Raw genomic sequence first — 23,115 nt, 5'->3', positions numbered from 1 at the left:
CAGAATCACAGGGGGGCTAGCGTGCTCCCCAGCCGAGACTACCAGTTCAGAGAGAGGAGTACACTGAGGATAACTGGTCTGACCTTTAAAGACAGACGTAAAGAAGGCATTCAGAACCTCTGCCTTTTCCTTATCCTCAGTGGTCACATTCCCAACATCATCCAGTAAAGAGTGGATATTCTCCTTTGTCCTCCTCTTACTGTTAATGTACTTATAAAAGAGTTTGTTATTCCTTTTCACCCCAGCAGCCAGGTTAAATTCGAGCTGGGCTTTTGCCTTTCTGATTTCACCTCTACACATCCTAAAAAGGAACATGACAGTGGTGGAGGGGAAAGGCAGTGCTAGCAGGGCGTCCCCCACATCAAGGGGCACTCATCCCTTCCCTGGTGCATTGGCTGGGAATCGAACCCCGGCCTCCCGCGTAACAGGCGAGAATTCTACCACTAAACCACCAAAGCCATGTCTAAATATGAGGGAGCTAAAATTAGGGGAGATGGATTTTGTCTCTAATGAAAATGAAGTCTTATGGGTACAGAGAGAGGATGACTTTATTGATATAAGTGCAATTAAATCAGCAGACCTGCCCTGAGTTAAACTGGTTTGAAAACTAGGAATATTTCTCATTAAAAGTTGGTTATGTGCACTGTAGATGGCAGCAGTGGACAACATGACTGGTCTTTATAAAAATTCTTTGATATGAAGGTTGCTTTGTTTATTCACCTTTCCCTCTTGCGATTAACTTCCTTTCAAAGCAAAGAGAAGAGCTTCCAGAAACTAAAAAATAGAAAAATAAAAAATAATAAAAAATAATAATAATAATAAAGAAGCATAGATGTAGGATAGTATGTTTAGCTCTAAATCTCTGTGTGCTATATGCTCTTGGCTAGAGTGGAAAACAAAAAATAACCACTCGTATATAAGCTTTATAAGTCAAAATAGATAAATATATGTATGTGTATATGTATACTTTTTTTCTCCAGATCCTTCTACATATGTAGAGTGGAGAGAAAGTGGATAGTCTCAGTGAGAAATGCACTTTCTGGTGTCTCATCATGCTACTTAAGTACAGAATGTGAAATCTTATGAAGGTAACCAATTCATTCACAAAGCAGTCCAGCTAAGTGAGATTTTGTATACTTTAGTATTCATCACCACATTGTGCAACAGCTGATGAGATAAACTGCCTTGACTACTCACAGAGAAGATGTCAGATTGTCCAGGAGAGAAAGAAATATGCCGACTGCTGAAAATGCACTCCAGGAAGAGAAGGAGTTGACATTATAGGAGTAGTCATTACTGAAATCTGGTTCAGTACCTCAGATCTACCATTCATCTTTCTCCCTGCTGATTTCCATAGTTATCTGTCTAATACGTACAGGGGGAAGAGCACTAATGTTCATAGGTAAGGCAGCCTTTCCCTTCTCTTAGAAACAAAACCAAAAACAAATAAAAACAAAAAAACCCTCCTCCCTCCCCCTACCTCCCAAATAAATAAAAAATACTCACACACAAAAACCCCACTCAGACAGGTAAAGTAATGCCACCAAGTAAAGTTGATTGTTTTAATCCTGTAATTATGAACCTGGTCTTACAGCAAACACTGTCAATAACAGTTCTTTCATTAAGCAATTCCATCTTGCGCTCTTGAGATCATAGAAATATAGAATGCTTTGAGTTGGAAGGTACCTTTAAGACCATCTAGTTCCAACCTCCCTACTATAGACAGGGATATCTTCATCTAGACAAGGCTGCTAAAAGCCCTGGATCTTACCATTCTTAATAGGAAAGGAGAAAGAGTGCAGTATTCTTCCTTGAAGAGAGAGATATCCTGGCTAAAAAGGGAATATTCAAACAAACTAAAACTTATTTATTGAATGTTTATAAAAAATTATAAAAAATTGCAAAGTAAATTTCTGTGTTGTTCCCAGCAATAAAACAAAAGTTGATATTTCAGGTGGAATTAAATATTTTATGCAAACACTTTTTTTTTTTTTTTTTTTTACCAGAAAGGAAGCTATGCAAGACTGGTACAGAATGCATTTTCTCAAATCAACATGACACCCAGTAACACTCTGAGTACAGTTTTGCATTCAAAAGCATTCTGTTGGACAGAGCCAGAAAATATTTGCTTTTATATGGGTAGTTCCAAGGATGCTTTCTAGCTGAAGACTTGGCCTGGGAGCAGATATTTTTAGCTTGATGCAAGAAGTTAGTAGATGATATCAGTGTGTCCTGTGAAGGCAAGGTATAAGCTGGCATCTCATTGCTTTCTCTTATCTCTGCTGATTTAAACTTTCAAGGCTTGGAAGACAGGAACAAAAGAGTTCCTGCTGGAGAGCCTGGAAGCCAGATGCTGTCACTTCTAAAGAGCCATCTCAACATCTCAGGACTATAGGTAAGAGAACGTGTGTTTATTGTTGTCATCAACTGACCATCACACCTTGAATAACCTAACACTACTAAAGATCAGCATCCCCTGACACTAAGACATTGCTCAACTGAGGTGTGGTGAACCATTTTTGCCTTGCTGTGTTTGTGTATCTATATGTCTGTCCATCTGTCTCTCTTTCCCTTTTTTCTATCTTTTCATATTCTTTTATTTTTCATTCCTTGTAGTAGGTGTTTTCTAATATTGTCTTAGAACTTTTAGCATAGAGATAACTTCTGCACCAAATTACTCTTACTTATAATGCTTATAAATTGTTATTAGCAAATTAGCCAATTTTACCTCCAAGTAGAGTATTAGTTGATACTAGAAAGCTCTCAATAGATTTATTTGTATTATTTCTCTGAGTCTTGAATGACTCGATTGTAGCAGTGACCTCTGCTGATTAGGGAAGATGTGACTCAGGAGGCAGAAAAAGATTCACTTCCCTTGACTTGAAACACACTGAGTGGGACAAGAAAGAATCTAAGGATTTTTTAGGTTTCTCCCTAGCCCTCTATAGAATTAAATCAATTTTTAACTTACTGCTCTCCTATAATAGAAATCTACTGAAATATATCTTCCTTTCAAAATCAAGGCCCTGTATTGCACCTCTCATTTCAGCTAGCAGTTCAAATAGTCTACCCTGGCTGCATACCTCAAAACAGAATCCTAGAACTGTTTGAGTTGGAAGAGATACCTAAAGGTCATCTAGTCCAACTTCCCTACAATGAACAGGGTTGTCTACAGGTAGACCAGGTTGTGCAGAGAGAACATCTCCAAGGACAGGGCATCCACTTCTCTGGGCAGCATAGTCCAGTGCCTCATAAAAAATTTCTTCTGTAGGAAGAATCCGATCTAAATCTCCCCTCATTTAGTTTGAAGTCATTTCTTCTTGTCTTATCACAACAGACTTTGCTAAAGGGTCTGTCACCTTCTTTCTCATAGCTCCCCTTTAGATATTGAAAGGTCTCCAAAGAGCCTTCTCTTCTCCAGGTTGACAGGTTCACATCTCTCCTGTGCAGAGTACTCCATATTTGAACACTGTACTCCAGGTGAGACCTCACTGGAAAGCAGAGGGGCAGGGTCACCCTCCCTTTATCTGCTGGCCACACTTCTCTTGATGCAGCCCAGATGGCACATTGCTGGTTTGTGCCCAGCTTGCCATCCACCAGCAGCCCCACATTCTTTTCAGCAGGGTTGTGCTCCATCCTTACATCTCCCAGCTTGTACTGAGAACAGGGGTTGCCACAATGCAGGTGCAAGACTTTCCACTTGAATTTACTGAAACTTATGAAATGCACCTGGGCGCACTGCTCAAGCCTGTCTAGGTTTCTGGCTGGCATCCGATCCCTTAGGCATGCACACTTCTCCAAACAGCTTCTTGTCATCTGTAAACTTGCTGAAGATGCACTTGATCCCAATATCAGTGTTGTTGATAAAGGTACTGGTCCCAGTACTGACCCCTGAGGGTAATCACTTGTCACCAATCTGCATCCATACATTGAGACATTGACCATCACTCTCTGAGTACAGTCTTGCAACCAGTTTCTTGTTTATCAAATATTCCACACATCAAATCCATATCTTTCCAGTTTGGAGGGAAGGACATTATGGCAGACAATGTCCAAGGCATTACTGAAGTCCAGATAGAGGACATCAGTGGCTTTTTCCTTGTCCACCAATGCAGATACACCAATATAGAAGGTAATTGGTTCATTCAGGCAGGACTTGATCTTGGTGAAGCCATGCTGGTTGTCCCCATATCACCTCCCTCTCTTCTATGTGCCTCAGCATAGGTTCCAAGAAGATCTGTTCCACAGTCATCCCTGGCACATGGATGAGGCTAATAGGACAGTAATTCCCTGGGTCATCTTTTCTACCCTATAAATGAACTTGTATGGATTGCTATATCATGGACATAGAGAGGAATATTTCTTCACAAAGATAGGGAAAATTAAGTAACAGTAGTTGTTCAGTTCAAAGCTATACCTTGAGTTATACTTATTTAAACAATTGCAATAAGTTAAGTACATTGTCTTTTTTACCTTGTTTAAGATTTTCTCCCTTTGCTAAATGCAAAAGGATAGGTCTATCATATTAAATGTCTGTTTTCACATGTAACTTGTTCTAGTTAATATCTACTTACATGGTGTACAATATTTTTAGCACATTTTAAGAGTTGCACAATGTCAGAACTCAAAACATTTCAAACCATCTGGATCAGACAAACTCCAGTATCAGCCTTTCTTAGATCAGTGAGAATCCACTTAAATGAAAGTTAGCTCTTACATGAAGACAAGAAATAAAGCAAAAGCATAACACTCCTACAGGTCTTCAGATTCATTCAAATGGGTATGTTGCTGAATGTCCCCATCTCCATTACCTTCTGATATTCTCAGTATGATCTCTGACTGCATCTCCATTTGCACTGAATTTTGTTTCTGTTAAAAAAAATAAAATAAGAATTGCATTATGTGTACCTACATTCTATGTTATTACAAATTCTGTCTGAATTTTATTAAAAGTATGATATTTGTTTGATGTACCTGGGATTTGTACTGATTGCTTCCTCCATAATAATAACTGTGATACAGAGATCACATTAGTTACTCTCTTGCTCTAAAAGGTGCTCACAAGCACGTTTACTTCATTGGTATGAAACCTATCATTTTTTGCTTGTTGCCTTGCAGAATACTGACAAAAGTTTATGTCAAACTAATAATCTAGCTTTCAAACATTGTATTTATGTTCTGGATAAAACAGCTTATTGCAGCACCATTCTTCCCAATCTTCTTAACTCCTATGGAATGTCCAAAGTCAAAATCTCTGCTATTTCAGGTGTCAGCAATATTAGAGATACTAATCAATTCCATATGTTTTATTCAATTTCTCTTTCCTAGAACTGTTATCAACAGTCATCTTAGTCACTTATAATAATTGTCCAGACAATAATTACAGCTATGATGAGGTTTTCCTGTCAAAGGTGTGTGTGGTGTTCTGTAATAGGGAACAGAACTGTCTTTTTCCTCTGTTAGTGATATTTAAATATATATATTTTTATGGTCATTGATTGCTGCAATTTTCGAGTTGTACAGTGAATAAAAATGGACACCTGAATAGCAATGAATGCAGTTCTAGGTTGCCAGGAGATGCAGAATTTGTGTATGTTTAATGATAATTTTGTTTTTACATTCCAATAGTCTGTACTCAAAAGCCACAGAAGTAATTATCAGTTACTTATTGGTGAAAAGGGTATCAAAGGATATTAGCATAGAAGAAGCAGCAAATACGGAACCTTTAGGTCAAAATTAGTCAGATATTTTTGGACAGAAATTATAGAAATGATCAGATCTTAAGAATAGAAAACAACTTCAGTACAATTCTGGAGCACTCTTGGGTTCTTCTTTTCTGAGAAGATGACTATAAAGTAAGAGGAGCACAGAGCACTCCTGGGAGCCAGCCCAAGTCTTGTAGAATGAACTCCAGGTGAAAGTTCAAAACATATGCCATCAATCTCATCACTCTGTGATATCATTATGTAGCATATACACACCAGTTTCTCCATAAATTTTTCTGTAAGAAGGTAAAAGCAAACAAAACAAACAAACAAAAAAAAAAACTCACTCCCTTTACCTCAAAATTCTGGTTGCGATTCATGAATTTTGATGGCCCATGGTTGCTGTCAGAGTTTGCAGCTACGTATGTACATTTAGAAAAAACAATAAAACAACATTGGAAGGCACACTCTTTTTTCCCCTGGGAGGGGAGGTGTAGCTCTCCTTGGCAACTGTCAGTCACAATAGTGAATGCACTGGTAGAAGTAGTATAGATACTGTAGTGTAAGTACAGCAACAGAGTTGCATAAGGTAAAGATAAGTAAATGAAACAAAGGCTCTCCAACAAATGTTTTAAATACATAGGATTAAGAAATCCTCAAAACAGTTTTCTTTTTCAATTACGTCTCTCTGGAAGACACTGTTTGGGCACACCTTCGTCTTTTCATCGTGTGCTGTAGGAGAACCAGGTAAGAGAAAGTCTTGTTGTGTCTTCTGGAGAGCAGCTCATTGTGTAGCTTCACTGTATTTATAAGAATCTAGACTTCTGCCTGAGCAGAACATTTTTTCCTCCAGCTCACACAACCACATGCAGCAAGAAGCACTGAATATGTTAGCCATGGAGCTCTATTAAGTAAATCACACAAATACTGGAAACATGTATTTTCTGTTTTGTCCAGTCGACTGAAAATTTGTAACTTGCTAGGAGATAAGTCAGAATCTGAATTTCTTGCCACATATCATATTTTCCAAAACAGAATTTCTGTAAATGATTTTGTCTTACAGCAGGGGCACTGTTGTGGTAGCTTGCCTTTCATGTATTGCTGAGCTTCCTCTTATTTACTCTATATGCGCACACTTATTACATCATAGCCAATGACTTATATCTCTCCACAAAGAACTTTCCTTTCATAACATTTTTATACCTGTAGGACCGTAGAACTGATTATTCCAGAAGAAGTCATGCTTGTTCCTTAAAATAGCAGTCCACTGAGTGTGAAAATGCCAAAACACTTTATCTCTGAGTCACACTTAAGGTATTAATCTCCTGAGGATTGTCTCTATCCTTCCTCAGAAAATCATTGTCCTGTAATCTCCACAAACACACTGTTCTCTTTTCGCTTCAGTACAAACACTCTGAGTACCTTTTCCCCGGTTCTTAAAAATGATCCACTGCTTCAAGTGCAATGTTATGCTACTCTGATCACAGGTAATATTATGCATATCATTGTAGCAAGAGAAAAAAGACACCGTACCTGGTGGTGAGACTCATCTTCAGCTAACCAAGTTGTAACTTTATCTGTAGGACCTGGAAAGGGCGTGGTTATAACTTCCAGGAATCCATACCTACAAGAGAGTGACACAGACACACAACTCTAGAATATCTGCAGGAAAAAATTATTCAATAATACTTTGCAATAGATTCATCTGAAACAGACACTGGGTAGCAATTTAAATGTGTAAGAAGCATAGAGAGGAATTATCCACTCAAAATGGAGCACTGACTGTTGTCTAAGTGAAAGATACGGTGTGAATGTAACAAACACATCTAAAGTTAGGTGGTCAGGAGCTGCCTAATAGCCTCCAGAGATACTGAGCTCTTTCCATTGACTAGAAAGGCATCTTGAACACTTAAGTGAAGATTGTAGGGGCCAAAAAAATAACAAGTTAGATGTTTGCATGAGGCAGACATCTTCCATTTCGAAAGCTATTCTACTCCTTTTTGTTTCATCTCAGACATTTTGCTCAGCATTTTTCCTAGCTCTTCTTCATTTCACCAGTTTTGACTTGCTAGAGTTTTAAAAGGATCATGTGGATATGCACCTGCATTTGAATTCCAACAACAACAAGAGCCTGTGGCATGCTACCATGCTTGTAGCTGGAAAAGATGTTCCTGTTTTCATAAGTAAAAATACTACCTATAAAATATGATAATCAAAGGAAGAAACATAGAGGACGGGGGAAGATATAGTGTCAGAAATGTATTTTGTTTCCCTTACTGAAATCTAGCACAGTTCAAGTTGGAAGAGAATGAGGTCTGCACAGAACCATGAAAACATTCTGTGCTATAACAAAAGTTTATATGTTGGTTTTCAGTACTATGTAAATTTACTACAGAAGAAATCTACCAGCTGAATTGATCTCTTGAGACCAGAGGCACTCCTTATTATTTGACCAGAATATTGGTTTATGTTTAGATGCAGGTGGTTCTAATTGTTTTCCTTGTGCCAATAGAAGAATTTTATTTATCTTTATTTATTATAACTGTATTTTAACAGTTTCATATCCAGAGATCCTTGAGTTCTTGTTTGGTGAGATAAAGTGTATAGAACCCTCTTTTAACCTAACCAGGAACTCTATTAGGTTTTCAATCAATTAATTAATTTACTTTTAACGCTGCTTCCATTTTGTATCACACCTTCCAAATACTAAGACATCTTGAGTTTTCAGCTTAACCTGATCTTTTTTTTTTTTTTTTTTTTTCTAGTTCAAGAAAGCCTTCTCTGCTATATCAATAGCTGAGCAGAAAAGGAATGGTGTGCAGTCTTTTGACTGCATTAATTTATGGCGGGTGTAAGGACACTAATGGTACAGCAAAGCAAATTATTTCTGTCAGCCTGACTTTCATTTTTTTACTTATTTCTTGTAAGCTGTCTGAGTTAGACGAAAGGAATGCTCTAGGCAATACCCATGAATTATGAAATGAAGTTGGGCAACATGGGAAATGCAATTCATCTTTGGTGTGATTAGTGTTGGTAGCTCAGAATGTAGAATCCATAAAACCATGGGGCAAAATCACACTGAAAGGAGCAGTCAGGGTAGCCGCAGAGATACAGCTGAGAGCATCTTATGAGACTGGAACTCCAGGGACAGTGATGGAATCTGAGGTGCTCAGTAGCAGTGTACTACTGCACACCTCTGATAAAGCAATAGCTGTTACTGATAATTAACTGTTTTTGTAAGCACTAAATCATTTGAAAAGATCTCTCTTATCAAAGAAAAAAAAAAAGTATTGCCTGTCAGAGATGCGCATTACCTTCTACACGCACATATCATCAAACTTCCAAGGAAAATCAGAAGGCCAATCAATGTGAGGCTTAGCAGCATGCTGTCCACCGTTTTTTCTTAAAAAGAAGAAAAGATAACGTTAATAATATAGGAAAGGGTAGTTCATAAATTGATGAATTATATATTAATGACTCATAAATATTTCACCATTCCTGAGCTGCTACATATTTAAATAATCTTTTCACCAAGGTTTTTTGAGGAAATTTGGGCTTCTGACTTCAGCGTTGTTCTTTCCTTCTCCTCTTAGCCCTCAGCCTTGCTGCTACCTTGATCCCACACTTTCCTCATCTTCCCCTACATCAATGGATTCCATTAGCTCCTTTCCCTGGATTTCTGCTCTCCTGTGCTGGGCATGGCCAGCCCTTTCACTGCATACTTCCATCCAGCCTGGATATCAGGCTCTTCTGTCTCTCTATCTGTTGTTGATCCTCCTGCTGTTGCCCAAGCTGCTTCTGGATTCCTGCTGTTACCACATCTCATCTCCACACAGCACAAGCCCTCTGCTGCTGCATGCTCACACCTTCACAGCTGTAACTGTTTTATCATAGCAAAACAAAAACAAAATCTTTTGTCAAAAAAAAATAAAAAAAAACCAAAAAAAAACAACAAAAAAAAAAAACAAACATTGTCTGTGAATCAAGAAGCAATATATTTTTTCACTTGCCTAAAGAAATGCAAGCAAACATTCTGAAATACACATCTATATTATTCAGAAAATGCTACCGCTTTGCACTTTGTATTCCTTCCTCTACAATAACCCAATCAAAAAATGTATTTTTTTTTTAAATTGTGTTTTTGTTTAATACGTGGCTTTAGAACCATGACTTTGAACTAAGCACTTTGAAGGAAAACAGGAAGGAACAGCTCTTAAAATGTTAGTAGTCCTAGATCAGAATGGTTTTATGGCAAATATCGATAAAATTCATAGAACAAAATAGTTTGAACCCATTTGTGGTTTAAACAAAAACATGAAATTCCACAAAATTAATGTGAAAACAAAAAAAGCTCTCAAACCTCTTAACAGAAAAACCTTTATGTTCTACTAAAATACAAAGCTGTAATCCATTGACTTGAAGCTGAAAAGGAAGTATTTCCTTCATCTTTCAGGTTGAGTGTTCAGAAAATACGTTCTAAACAGCTTCTGGACAATGCAGTATTAATACGTCATTTTGGAGGTGATTGTTCTGCATCTTTCTGCTGGTAATCCTATATCACATACACACTCACGACAAGAGGAAGCAGTGTTCTCTGTGTCAGCCAAACCACAAAGAGGTTTGATCCTCTTGCTTTCTTTCTTTGTTTCAGAAAGGTGGAAGACAAAAGGCACATGTTCTTTTAGTTATTTTGTGCTTTGGGGTTTTGTTTTGAGTGGGCTTTTTTTTTTCATTTGTTTGTTTGTTTTTCAGATACAAATGCTTAAACTCAGTCACATGCAACAATGAATTGAACCAAAACAATTGGCTTCGTCTGCAGAATTCAGAACACCTCTGAATTGCTATTAACTTCAAAGTGATCTATGAACACTCAGAAGCTCCAAAAATTAGACCAATTATTTCAAGTTTCTATATATGAATAAAGCTGATCAAACATTTCTCTTTTAGAGGAAAGTTTCTGTACCAAAGAATTCAGTTTAAACAGTCTTATTTTTCAAGGGCATATGCTAATTCTGGTGGAAAATGAATATGTTTCCCATGAGAAAATTAACAAATTCTTTTCATGTCAAAGGAACATTTCAGAACAAATATTTTAGTTATGTTTTGAATTATGCTATTTCATTTTGATGTATCAGCTTTTTAAAATGGAGAACGAATAGTCTCTGAAAAATACATTCTTAAAGAAATGGATTTTTTAGATGAATCAAATATGAAATCAAAAAATAAGAATAAAAAAAATAAAAGCAGGTCAGCTCACTTTGCATCAAGACTTTCAGCAGAAAAATTGACACATTCTGAAATAAAAATGCCCAGTGGAAGTTGTTTTTTGATGTTTTGTTGTTGTTGTTGTCTTTGCTTTTTGGGTTCTTTTTTTGTTGTTTTTTTCCCCCTTTCAGTTTACTCCACTCAGTCTTTTAAAATCACTGTGCCTAAAAAATTAGGTATGGGGCTTCTATGAAATCACCACAACTTATACTACTAATGACAGTCTTTAAAAAAAGTCTAGGCAGTATTAAAATACACTTCATAACATCCATTTATTATATATTTCCCCAGTTAAAAACAGCCCAATTCATTTCAGCTGAATACAAAATAAAACAGACAGAAAACCCTCTCTAAGTATCAAAGGAGTTGTTTAAAAAGGTTGCCCAAGTCTGTGATCCCTCAGTGTAATATACTCCATAGATTCATATTACAAAAGCCACTGATCTTCTCCAAATACAGGAAGGAAGAAGGGAAATTGCTGTATTACATGAACTTGTGCAGAGTTACATGCTCCAGAGGCAAATCAACTTGCTGCACCAAACACATGGAGATATGACATCTTATAAGCAATGGCAGTCCTGTCTACCATGATCTTTTCTGCAGTACAGAAAACAAGTTGTGATGGTTAACCCCAACAACAGCTGTTGAGGAAGTTGGGAAAGAAGTGATGTTGAAAACAGTTGAAGGACACTTGCAGCTGCTGAAAGCAAGGTTTTGTAGGCTGGAACTGGGAGGAGTGACTGCCCAGATCCATTTCCTTCTTCTGATGAGGGGCTGGCAGGGAATGTGTAAATCTACATCTCCCCACAAGGAAAAGCCCTCCAAATTTCCCCTCCCTCCACTGCCCTTACTTCAGCTCAAATGTGCCCAACTTAACATAAGGCACCAGGCTAATCTTTCTGCTGGCCACGCTACTGACCAAGGCTCATTTTCTCTTCAGTGAGAAGAAATAAGAATTTCTGATGGACAATTCAAATCTCTGATGGGTGGAAGTGCATCCTCTCTTTCATCACAGCAAGCAGATGGACCTCCCCAACCATATCAGAAGTGAAGTGCTTCTGAAATGGAGAGAGTGACTCTAGTCCAACAGAGATGGTAGCTGAGAGGTACCAACAGAACAGCAGTATGTGGTGAGGCATCTGACAGAGTAGGCAGGCAACATTCTGTAAAATCTACAACTGAATTTACATTCAATACATTGCAAAAATAGCAATGCCTGCCATTGTGTTTCCTGTCTCTTCAGATAAGCATGTACCTGAATCTTAATAAATCAGAAAGGCATATTGAAAAATACATAGTCTGTTGCATTAAATATTTATATCATATTGTTTTATTAACAGTAGTATTGAATGTTTTTTACATGCCATTGTTCAGGGACAAGTCTGTGCACCACTTTCTCTACCTAAATATTGAGTGTTATACATCCCACTCTACTACTTCCCTTTTACCCAACTTGACATCATGAATCTACAGTATCTGGAGGCATTTTATTAACCATGGAAAGTACCGGCTTCCCTTGTTAGCATACAAATGTTAAAATCTTGACATAGGAGGTGAAGGAAAAAACATGGCTTTTGTTGAATTTGTACTAACACAAACAGTGGGAGTCAAAGCACATGTACTTGAATTAGAGATTAACAACTTCTCATCTCTGTCAGATGAGAAATATTTCACAAAATCACAGAGTGTCAGGTATTGGAAGGAACCTTGTAAGATCATCTAGTCCAATCCCCCTGCCAGAGCAGGAATGCCTAGATTAATACACACAGGAATGCGTCCAGGTGGGTTTTGAAAGTCTCCAAAGAAGGAGACCCCACAACCTCTTTGGGCAGCCTGCTCCAGTGTTCTGTTCCCATCACTGTGAAGAAGTTTTGTCTTATATTTATATGGAACATCCTGTATTCCAGCTTGCACCCATTGCCCCTTGTCCTACCAGTGGACATCACTGAGAAGAGCCAGGATCCATCCTCCTGACACTCACCCTTTACATATTTTTATAAATATTAAGGAGGTCACCCCTTAGTCTCCTTCAAGCTAAAGATACCCAGCTCCCTCAGCCTTTCCTTGTAAGGGATATGCTCTGCTCCCTTCATTATCTTTGTAGCTCTGAGCTGGACCCTCTCAGGTAGTTCCTTGTCCTTGAACTTGACACAATAGTCCAGATTATATTCACTTGATACAGTAATAGAAATGTTAGATTTAGTACCTTATGACTGTGACTTAATGAATATTATGATATTCATGAATTTCTTGGCTTACAAACCCCAGCTAAAATAATTTATAAATCTGTTCATTGAAGAAAAGGCAGGGAGATATTGTATGCCATTTTTTGCCTTATAGAGGCTGTCACGAGAACAGCCCAGTGCTAAACTAAGGCCCAAGGAAATACAACCCATTAATTCAAGGACTCTGTTTCCCCACAGCATGTAGAGCTGTGAGACCTGGTGCATGATCTCTTTGTACTGCTACAGTACAGTGATGCAGCAAAGAGGAGAACAGAAATTACTATGCTGAGTGATACTAACATATGTAGTGGCAAGAGCTACAAGTGCTAAATATGTGATAACTTACCATCATAAATAATCACCGGTTCACTCCAATCACTCCAAATCTTGTTTGTTATGCATACCTCTTTCTTGGCCCTCACTTGTGCGGTACATTTTTTTGTTGGCCTAAGAAGTGGATACTCGTATTTCTCTTCAGTGACATCTACAATCTATGAAGATAGTTTTCAGGGGTTATTTTTTTGTGATTTCATTTTGCAGTCGAAGCAGATACAAGTCTAGGGATGTCAAAAACTATTATTTATATCTCAAATCTAGTAGAAAAAAAAGATTTTCAGAAAATTTTCTTACTATCAGGCACAATATGTCTTTTTGATAGCATGTATTAAAACTTGGAAAATCACAAAGAGGATGGAACTGATAAGATATAAGGGTGTATCAGCTTTGGTCAAACGATAAGTTTCTTAAAGCACTGATTCCCCTTTAATTTTTTTCTCACACAAAGTGTAGGGTGAATACTAACAAGTTCTAAGGTTTTTGTGGGGGTAGTGTGGTTTTCAGGTAGAAAAAAACAGTTTTCAGCTGTTTAATGCTGAGGATTGTCTATTAGTTTACCACCTTGAAACATATTTAATTGTGCCTATAAATCAAAGTATACCACTTCAAAAGATAAAAAATACACAAGATATGTTCACAACAGACAGTTCAGACCATCTACAAAACCTGGAGCCAAATTTAGTATCTAGAAGAGGGAATTAGTCACAACCTACATCATATATATGACATGCCTTTCATACACTTTAATAGCTTTTGACCTTTATGCAATGACATGGGATTATTGACTCAGTTTGTGGCTCACTGTAATCCACAGACCTTTTTTCTTCTGCATTTCTGCCTACTCATTAATTCCTCATTTGGATTTTGCACATTTGACCTATACTTCCTAACAACAGTATTTTCCTTATTGCTCAGTTTTGACTGTTGATTTCAGATTTCATCATTTCAGATTCAAATCCTACTTTCTGCACTACTTTCTAACCCTTCCTGGCTTTCAGGCATCTGTAGACTTTACTGCCTACTTTTAAACACTTTGTATTACGGTATTATTATCTGCACACATAAGTACCCATGAAGTTACATTCTTTGGTATTCATAAGAAATAAACATAGACTTGCATATTTTGGTCATTATCCTCTTAAATATCTGTCAAGAAATATCTATAAGCCTGCTTGTGGATACCCTAATAACAACTAACACAGAACCTCAATCATACTCCATTCTCCTCCTTCCTATTCCTCCTGTAACATCACTGTGTTTTTCTCCTTACCTTTGTCTCCTCATTTTGTACTCCTTGATTACATAACAACTCTTTCAATCGTTACTAGCTTCGATGCTGATTCTCCTCAAACTTACTTTAAGCTCCCCTCACTTAGCAAATGCCCTCACATGTCTGCTTTGAATTGTTAGTCAATTCTTCCCCATCTCTCCATCCATCCCATCTGTGAAAAATCACTTCTATGCCCCAAAGATTTTCCTTTCCTACATTTATATCCTGCAGCTGTGTATAAAACAAAGGAGCAGCTGCATAGGAGAAGAAAAACAGATGAAGTTTAATCCAGGCCAGTAAAGATGCTAGACAGTTTAATCCTTAGATGTAACCAGCGCAGGTTTTGAAATGTATGACTTGTGGTTGGTTAAGAAGATGCCTATTTGCCTGTCTTTCTTCTGGAAAAGCAAAAATAAAAATGGAGGACTGAGAAACTCTGACACACACAGATACCCAAGCTCTTTTTCTATGTGCTACAATGGGGGGATATGAGATATGCCCATATAACTGTGGCAGCTGTCTATCAGCGTTACTACTGCATCTGTACTGATAAAATCTGTTGTAATTTTTGAAGATATTATGTGACCAGTAACGTGTCTACCTTATTGCATAGCTCTTTATTGTTAGAGTACTTAGAAGTCAGGTATGTTAGCAAAGATATAGGTGCTTTAAACACAGCTTAAAAGAGAGCTTGAATGAAAACACCAAAGTGTCAGAAACTTCACATTCAAATACGCATCTGAACTTCTCAGTATCATAATTTAAGTTCTTGGCTTTCTACTCTTTGAGAGTATAAATAAGAAGCTGTGTGAAAACATTTCAACTCTTGCTACTCTATAATTTTAAACTGCCAGCTGGTACTGCCACTATATTCCACCATGCTTCGCAACCTAAGCTACAACCCTTTTCTATTTTTAACTGTTAAAAGAAGCTGCTGATACACTATGAAAGATTATTAAATATATATAATCTATGCAAATAACAGGAATGATTATTTTAGTTCTGAATGTAGAAATAACAATATTGACATGTAAATTGTAAGCACAATCCTGCAAGGATTCACATGCATTTCACATGAATTATTCACTGAATAAGACATGAATTAAGTATGAGAGGAAATCTTTGCAAGGCTAAAGCCTGATTACAAATTTCAGGAACAAATTAATATTGCAAACTAAATTAGCAAATATATTTTAGTTTTGAGGAGTACATTGAGAGCTGACAGAGTCATATTTCTATGGCAGAAAATCACATGCTTTAATCAATACTGTCTTTCCACAATTAATTAATTTCCTGCTAAAATGCAGGGTTATGCAGCTACATTTCAAATCAAGCTTTTTTTTTAAGTTTCTGTCTAGAAAAGAGAATGCTTTAATATATCTACAGGCACTTTTCTAACAAGATGCTTTTACATGCTATCTCAACATTCATGTGGGACATCAAAAAGGAAGAGATGCTATCCAGGCAAAAAAAAAAAAAAAGATTCAAAATGCTCTGTGCATGATAGAATTATATTTACATTCAGCTTTAAACAAACAAAAAAACAAACAAAGAAAAAGTGTAATTTCAAAGAGTCATAGGATGACTCAGTTGGGCAGGGCCGTCTGGGCCTCTCAGGCCCAGATCCTGCTCCAGCAGGGCCACCCAGAGCAGGGTGCCCATGGCCAAGTCCAGAGAGCTGCTGGAGATCCCAGAGGAGGAGACCCCACAGCCTCTGGGCAGCCTGTGCTCCTGGCATTCAGAGGGAGTTCCTGCATGCCAGTTTGTGTCCAAGGCCTCCTGGCCTGGGCACCACAGAGAAGAATCTGGATGTGTCCTCTTTGTACACTCCTTTCAGATATTTATATATACTGATGAGATCTCCCTCAGCCTTCTCATCACCAGGAGGAAAAGTTCCGGCTCTCTGAGTTGTACCCCATCAGTAAGGTGCTCCAATCCATCCCTAATCACTATCCTTAATTCATGTAAATGTTTTTCTCTTTTTACTTCTAATCTCTTTTGGTTTGAATCAGTATATGCTTTAGATTTAAAAATTTTTACTTGTTTCACTAGAATCATCTCAACAAACACTTAACAAAAGAAATACGTTCTTTAGTTGGAATAACTCTCTTCATCAAACTAATACTACAGGTATAATAACATTTTAACATCTTTTGCTTCCTTCAGAACAACTCTGAAAATAGCTGAGCATATTTATACAAGTAAAAGGGTAAATAAATCTGTATATTGTTTCTGTAGAGAAGAAGATAACTTCAGTTTCAGATCAAACAATGGTAAGCTGAAATCTGCCCAATACATATTGTTCAGCATCTTTCTGAAAAAACACATAGCATCATTACAGTTTCTGCCATTAATTTTGTTTCTCAGTATTCACAAGCATCTTTTATCAATTATAAAAGGTCAGAAATCTAAGTGATGTTAATGTAGTAGTCAACTTAATGAAACACAAAACAGACAAAAAAGCCCACTTGAGCACGAGCATAAATATGAAAAAGTTGTAAAAAAATGTGTTGTTTTTCTGCTGAGAAAGACAAAAAAAAATTGGATTATTTATGAAAGATCTTTGGATTTCTTCAAAGATTGTTTGAATTTTAATTCCTTTAAACACAAGGGATGCCTAGTTTTTATATAAAATATGCTATGTGAAGTAAGAGCATTACAAAAAAAAAAATAATGATTACCTTGCTGTTTGTTATTTTCACTTGATACTTAAAGCACTTTTTTTCTCCTGACCCAATGGTAGGCGGGGGTTTCCAGTGAATTTTAATACTTCTGTTTTCAAGGGAAACAGAGACGTTGACCGGTGGGTTCAGTTTCTCTGAAAATGAGTACAGAGAGGTTTGTGCACTTTGTGTTGTTTCTCATATTTATGTGCATCAGCCCTTGAAACAGACAACTGACTATTACGGAGTTGCCACTTGTAAAGAAAACACTCAATGAATAAGACATTTTCTTTAGAAGTGTCACTCACTGAATGGCTTTTATTTCTGCCTCAAAATAAAGGAAAATATTTTTTCTTGGCATTTCCACTGTGTCTTGTGGGATACCCCAAGTCTGTGGGGTATCAGTGATATAATTTTGAAAATAATGGAGTGAGAGCTCTCTCTGATGGGATACTGAAGGGGTGGCAACTAGTGGCAGGTCTTATTCACGTTGCCAGGTTCATTACACATGCCTGTAACGTCTATTTCTTCTTGCAAATGAATAGAAGAAAACTTTTTATAGAGGAATGTTTTCCCTTTGGAGCAGTGCAAGCTTAGGAGATGAAAAATGGACATGGACCTCTTGGAATGAGGAGGACCACAAAAATGATCCAAGGGATAGAACACTTCCTTTATGAGGACAGGCTGAGAGAGCTGGGGCTCTTCAGCCTGGAGAAAAGAAGGCTCCAGGGGAACCAGAGAGTATCTTTCATTCTTTCGTTATCTAAAGGGGGTCTATAAGAAACTAGAGGACAGACTCTTTAGCAGGCTGTGTCGTGGCAGGACAAGGAGAAATGGTTTCAAAGTAAAAGAGGAAAAAAATGTACTAAATATAAGGAAGAAGTTTTTTATAGTAACTGTGGTGAGGCAGTGGCACAGGTTGCCAAGAGAGATGGTGCATGTCCCTGTTAGCTGTAGATTTCCCTGTTCATTGCAGGAGGGTTAGACTGGTTGACATTTAAGGATCCCTTCCAACTCAAATAATTCTACCACTACCACCACTGTGTTCCCATCATGAAGTGCAAGCTGTGCAGTGGCCATGTGTTTTTTTCAGAGGGGGGTGGTAAACTGGTTTGGAACCAAGGGACATTTTTGTTCAAAGGGTTTTAGAATTTGCTGTATATATGCACGTCCACAGCCACTTTCTTGCATAGAATCTGCTGAGGCACTGATCTGGGTACAAGCGTGATCAGGATGTTCAGGCAGCAAGGGCCCTTCCCAGCTGAGGTTGCACTGCCACAAAGGGACAAACTACAGTTGCAGTTCTCTAATCAGCCCTGCCAGCAGAGACATGTTCACCACAAAGATGTGGGACTGGGCTGTTTGCATGGCTGCACTGTGGTGCTGAGTGTTTTCCTGCAGCTGTGGCTACATGGCCCTGTCTTGCTCTGCAGGAAGGTATGTCATGCTGAGGTTCCCTTTTTGGCTTTTATTTTGCATCTCCCATCTAGAGGAGTCTCATCTTGGAGCAATGAAAGGGCTTCACAAAGCCAACAAAAGCATCTAAACCAATCTAAGCCTTGTAAAGTTGTTCTGTTCTGCCTGCTCCCACATCTGACCCTACTGGCAGTGACCAGAGCTCACCTTATGGGTCAGTGTGCACCACAAGCCATTAAAGGTGAGGAAGGTAAGCAATATCTTCTTTGTGTTCAGCCTCTGAAGTGATAAAGACATATTTTTCACCTCTGAGACATTTTCCCCAGAGGAGATCATCCTGTTGTGCGTTCACTGAGGTTTGGACAGGATGATCTTAGAGGTCTTTTCCAACCTTAAACACTCTATGATTCAGACAGCTAGGACAGAGTCAACCTCAGCTGCCCTGTAAGCTGAAGGTAAGTTTGCTACATGCCATGAAACTTTAGCAGTGTATTTTAGGAGTGAGATGCATTCCTGCTTGGCACTGGGGCAGGAGGGGAAGCTGCTGGCTTAACCAGCAGTGAGCTCCTCCAGGTTGGCTATGGAACAACTAGCACAGTGTTCCTGCAGGTTAGTTCTTTCCTCCTCAATTTTTTTATTTGAGATGCATTCCTGCTTGGCACTGGGGCAGGAGGGGAAGCTGCTGGCTTAACCAGCAGTGAGCTCCTCCAGGTTGGCTATGGAACAACTAGCACAGTGTTCCTGCAGGTTAGTTCTTTCCTCCTCAATTTTTTTATTTTTATTTTTTTCTTTTAACTACATCTGACTGCAGTGTAAATACTAAGGTAAAGACAATAATTCTAATGTGTGAAAACACAGTAAATCAAATCTAGCTCACAAGAGATTTTGATTAATTTGACTGAGTTTTTGCTTTCACTTGAGTTATCCTGATTCCTGTGATACATGTCTGGAATATGATCAATACATTCATAATCTGAAACGTATTTGAGTCTACAATTTGTGCTAAAGCTCGGGAGAATTTCTTACTAATGAGATTAATTCAAGCATCACAGAGAAGTTAGGAAAAATAAATGTATCTTATCATTCGACTGTAGTTAAAAATCACTATCAAAATATTTTTAACTAAAAATGGCTTCATAAATAAATAGAGATGTTTTTAATGTTTCATAACACTCATATTCTCAAATACAGTTATTAATGATGGATGTGTGTTTATAATCCACTCTAACTTGTTTTCCTCAGGACAGTAAGAGAAAGAAATGACAGCAAAGAGAAAAACTGGAGGAAATAATAGCATAATGCTTTTCAAATTACATGGAATAAATCTTTAAAACATTTTCTCACAATATCCTATTATTTTACAAAAGGCAATTATAGATAAATAATGATATTACTTCAAAGAATAAAACTAAAGGCCTTTGAGTCACAATCTCTTTTTGTTTTTTGTCTTTGTGTAAAATTCACAGAGATATAAATGTATAGCAAGTTGGAAATAATATTCTGACTTTGTCACACTTCTCTCTTTTGTTTCCTTGATTCCAGATCAGTGAAATAACCAATAAATGAGTTTTTCATAATAGGCAGTAATAGACAATACTTACCTATTTTTTGAGGTGTAAAACCTTTATAATAAGACAGTCTTCTTGAATTATTTCTCAGATCTACTGCAGATATGTTTAAAATTATTTTCCTTAGTGGTTTGAAAGATATGTCTTTCATGTGGCATCCAATATTTTTATTTCTTGCATTTTTTATATATTGCTGGCATTTGAAATCTTTTTCTGTGTGTCTGTGGGAAGAAAATATGACTTAGATGAAGGTATAATGGATCTTGGACAAGGTATGACATCTAGTATTTTAAAACAAACAAACAATAGTTTCATACTAATTTACTAATTTTGTGCAATATCCTTACCTGTATGAAAAAAAATACTGGACATCTGCAGGATCTTCTGCTTTAATATGCCAGGTGCAATTTAAGAAAGAAATATTATATATGATGCATGAAAGATTCTGAATATATACTGCAACAAAAGAAGAAGAAAAAAACAAAAGTGCGACGCTTATGTTACATAGATTTTCTAGGAACACAATGGATGCCTTTAAATCCTGTCCTGTATCCTCATTACTAGAAGGGCAGATAAGTACTGGGTGAGAACAAATGGACTTTTGGGGCAATAATAACTGAGAAGCACGTCTGAAACTACAACAAAAAACCTTAATAACACAGTTAAATAAATTAAAAAAAAAAAAAAAAAAAAAAAAAAAAAAAAAAAGCCTGGAATACTAGCTGAAGAACTCTACCGTTCTAAGATTTCCTGAAACCAGGTAATACAAAAGGCAATCTTCAACAGAGTTAGGAGTTAGGGAAGATGGAGACTTGGAATAATGTTCTGATATCTCACTCAGCTGAGCTGAATCTGAACATGTCTTAAATAATTACCAATATTCCAAGATGCCACATGTCATTCTCTTAAATGAATATATTTTTTTAAAGTCATAAGATAATAATTAGCTTTTAGAAACTATACGTCTCCAAGAAAGACAGAACATTACAAGGAATTCTTATGTGTCTTAGTGACACGCAGGAAATAGCTGACCTGGAGGAGACCTGTAAGTACATTCGGTCCAGCTGCTCTCCTTAATTAGGTCTTCTTTTTCTTTCATAAAAACTTGTGTTTTAACTTTAGCTTTAAAGCCAGTATGTAGCTCAAGACGTATTCTTTTTCTCTTTTCCCGTAGTCTTTCCTAAAATGAGGAAGAAGGAATTAAGACAGACAGTAGTAACAACTGAAAGGCAAATTACACAAATTCATCCATCAAATGAAGTAATGTATGAATTCAACTACATGTAACCTTTGAACAACTTACTTTCCTTTCCTGAGATGTATCAAAGAACGTGTAACTCAGAATATACTTCACACTGTACTTCTTTGTCTCTTCTTTTGTCAGGTTGTTGTTCCAGTACAGAATAACTTGTGACTCTTGCTTGGTAACCTGCAGATCATTCCGTAGCCGTAGTTCATCTGCAATTAGAATGATATTACAGAGAGGAAAACTGATTCCCCACTATATACACAAAGGATTTGTCTCCCAATAAGGCCTTCACACTCATCAGCTCCCCCTGGGAGTTCTGTTCTCACATGGAATAGGAGGTTACATTCAATAATACGAGTGACTTTAATAGTGAGATTCATGTTTACCCATGTACATCTCCTGAAATGTCAGGTAATTCCCTTTTATCTGCCTTGGGCAATTTTCCTATTTATTGTAGAAAGAGACTTGACAAAAGATCTGATCAGACAAGTAGGATGACTAGCATGGGATGAAACATTACCTAATTTTTTACTTACCCATTACATCTGGTTGTCTCCTTGCCAAACCAGTGGAAAATAGTGTCTTATGTTGGAAAAAGCTTAACACCAGCACAACAGGAACATATGAAACATGTGTCATATTAAATGCTTAGGGTCACAGATTTGTAGAAACTGAGAATTCAGTTCCAGGTTTGGCTCACTTAGAACATGATGCTTTCATTTTTCATCTGTGAAATAACATGAAACAGTCACTTAACCACTGAAGTGATGTCAGAATTCTAGGAAGTAAACATGAAATGACACATGGTTAATGAGTCTTGTTCAGTGCCTTCTGTTACCAGGATGTTTGTATTTAAACCTGTACTTGGGCTGTGTACTGTAGCCAAAGAGGATATTTATCATATTGATCTGGCTTTCAATTGGGATGTTGCACTGATTGTATGGTAAGATCACATGAATTACAATATTGATAGTGCCTGATGGCAGACAGTTTGAGTGGGAATCACCTTATGTAACTTTGGATAGATACAAAACCAGAGGTTCTATTTGTGTGAGTGACCTAGACTCTAACAGCAGCAGGCCAACTGTCATTTTGGGGTTGTAATTCAGATTGCCTGTTCTAAGTAACTGCAAGTATCTGAGGAGAGATTAATCACATCATTTGTGAGTATCGGGATGATTGTACCACCTTTGCTAACTTTGGGATACAGAAAGCAAACAGATTGTGCACTGGTTAAAGTTGGTTTTAGAAAGATATATAAATTGCTCAGACACATACACATGCACATATGGGTGCATTTATAATGCTATTTTGGTACATTGCAACAAGAGGTAATTTAATGTAGCGTATTGTTCTTGGGTTCTTACTTTGGTTTACATCCAATCCCATAATAAAGCAATCAAAAGTATTCCTAGGAA

At 37.3% G+C, this 23,115-nt stretch overlaps 1 protein-coding gene and 1 non-coding gene across 2 annotated transcripts; both read right to left on the bottom strand.

The window, feature by feature from the left end:
- Positions 1–387: 387 nt before the first annotated feature.
- Positions 388–458, bottom strand: TRNAN-GUU (transfer RNA asparagine (anticodon GUU)). Its single transcript has one exon. It is a non-coding gene; the product is annotated as a tRNA-Asn (tRNA).
- A 4,294-nt stretch (positions 459–4,752) lies between these two features.
- Positions 4,753–22,336, bottom strand: LOC140254387 (interleukin-5 receptor subunit alpha-like). Its single transcript, XM_072340879.1, has 10 exons — positions 22,234–22,336; positions 21,752–21,906; positions 21,481–21,628; positions 20,796–20,904; positions 20,482–20,669; positions 17,483–17,619; positions 13,542–13,686; positions 9,020–9,107; positions 7,239–7,329; positions 4,753–4,869 (listed from the first exon to the last, which is right to left on the bottom strand). Exons 1-10 carry the CDS (start codon positions 22,334–22,336, stop codon positions 4,753–4,755), a joined length of 1,281 nt encoding a protein of 426 aa, XP_072196980.1.
- Between the last annotated feature and the right edge of the window lie 779 nt (positions 22,337–23,115).

Source organism: Excalfactoria chinensis, chromosome 1 (genome assembly GCF_039878825.1).
Source record: "Excalfactoria chinensis isolate bCotChi1 chromosome 1, bCotChi1.hap2, whole genome shotgun sequence".
Lineage (NCBI taxonomy): Eukaryota > Metazoa > Chordata > Aves > Galliformes > Phasianidae > Excalfactoria > Excalfactoria chinensis.
This window is presented reverse-complemented; position numbering and strand designations above follow the sequence as displayed.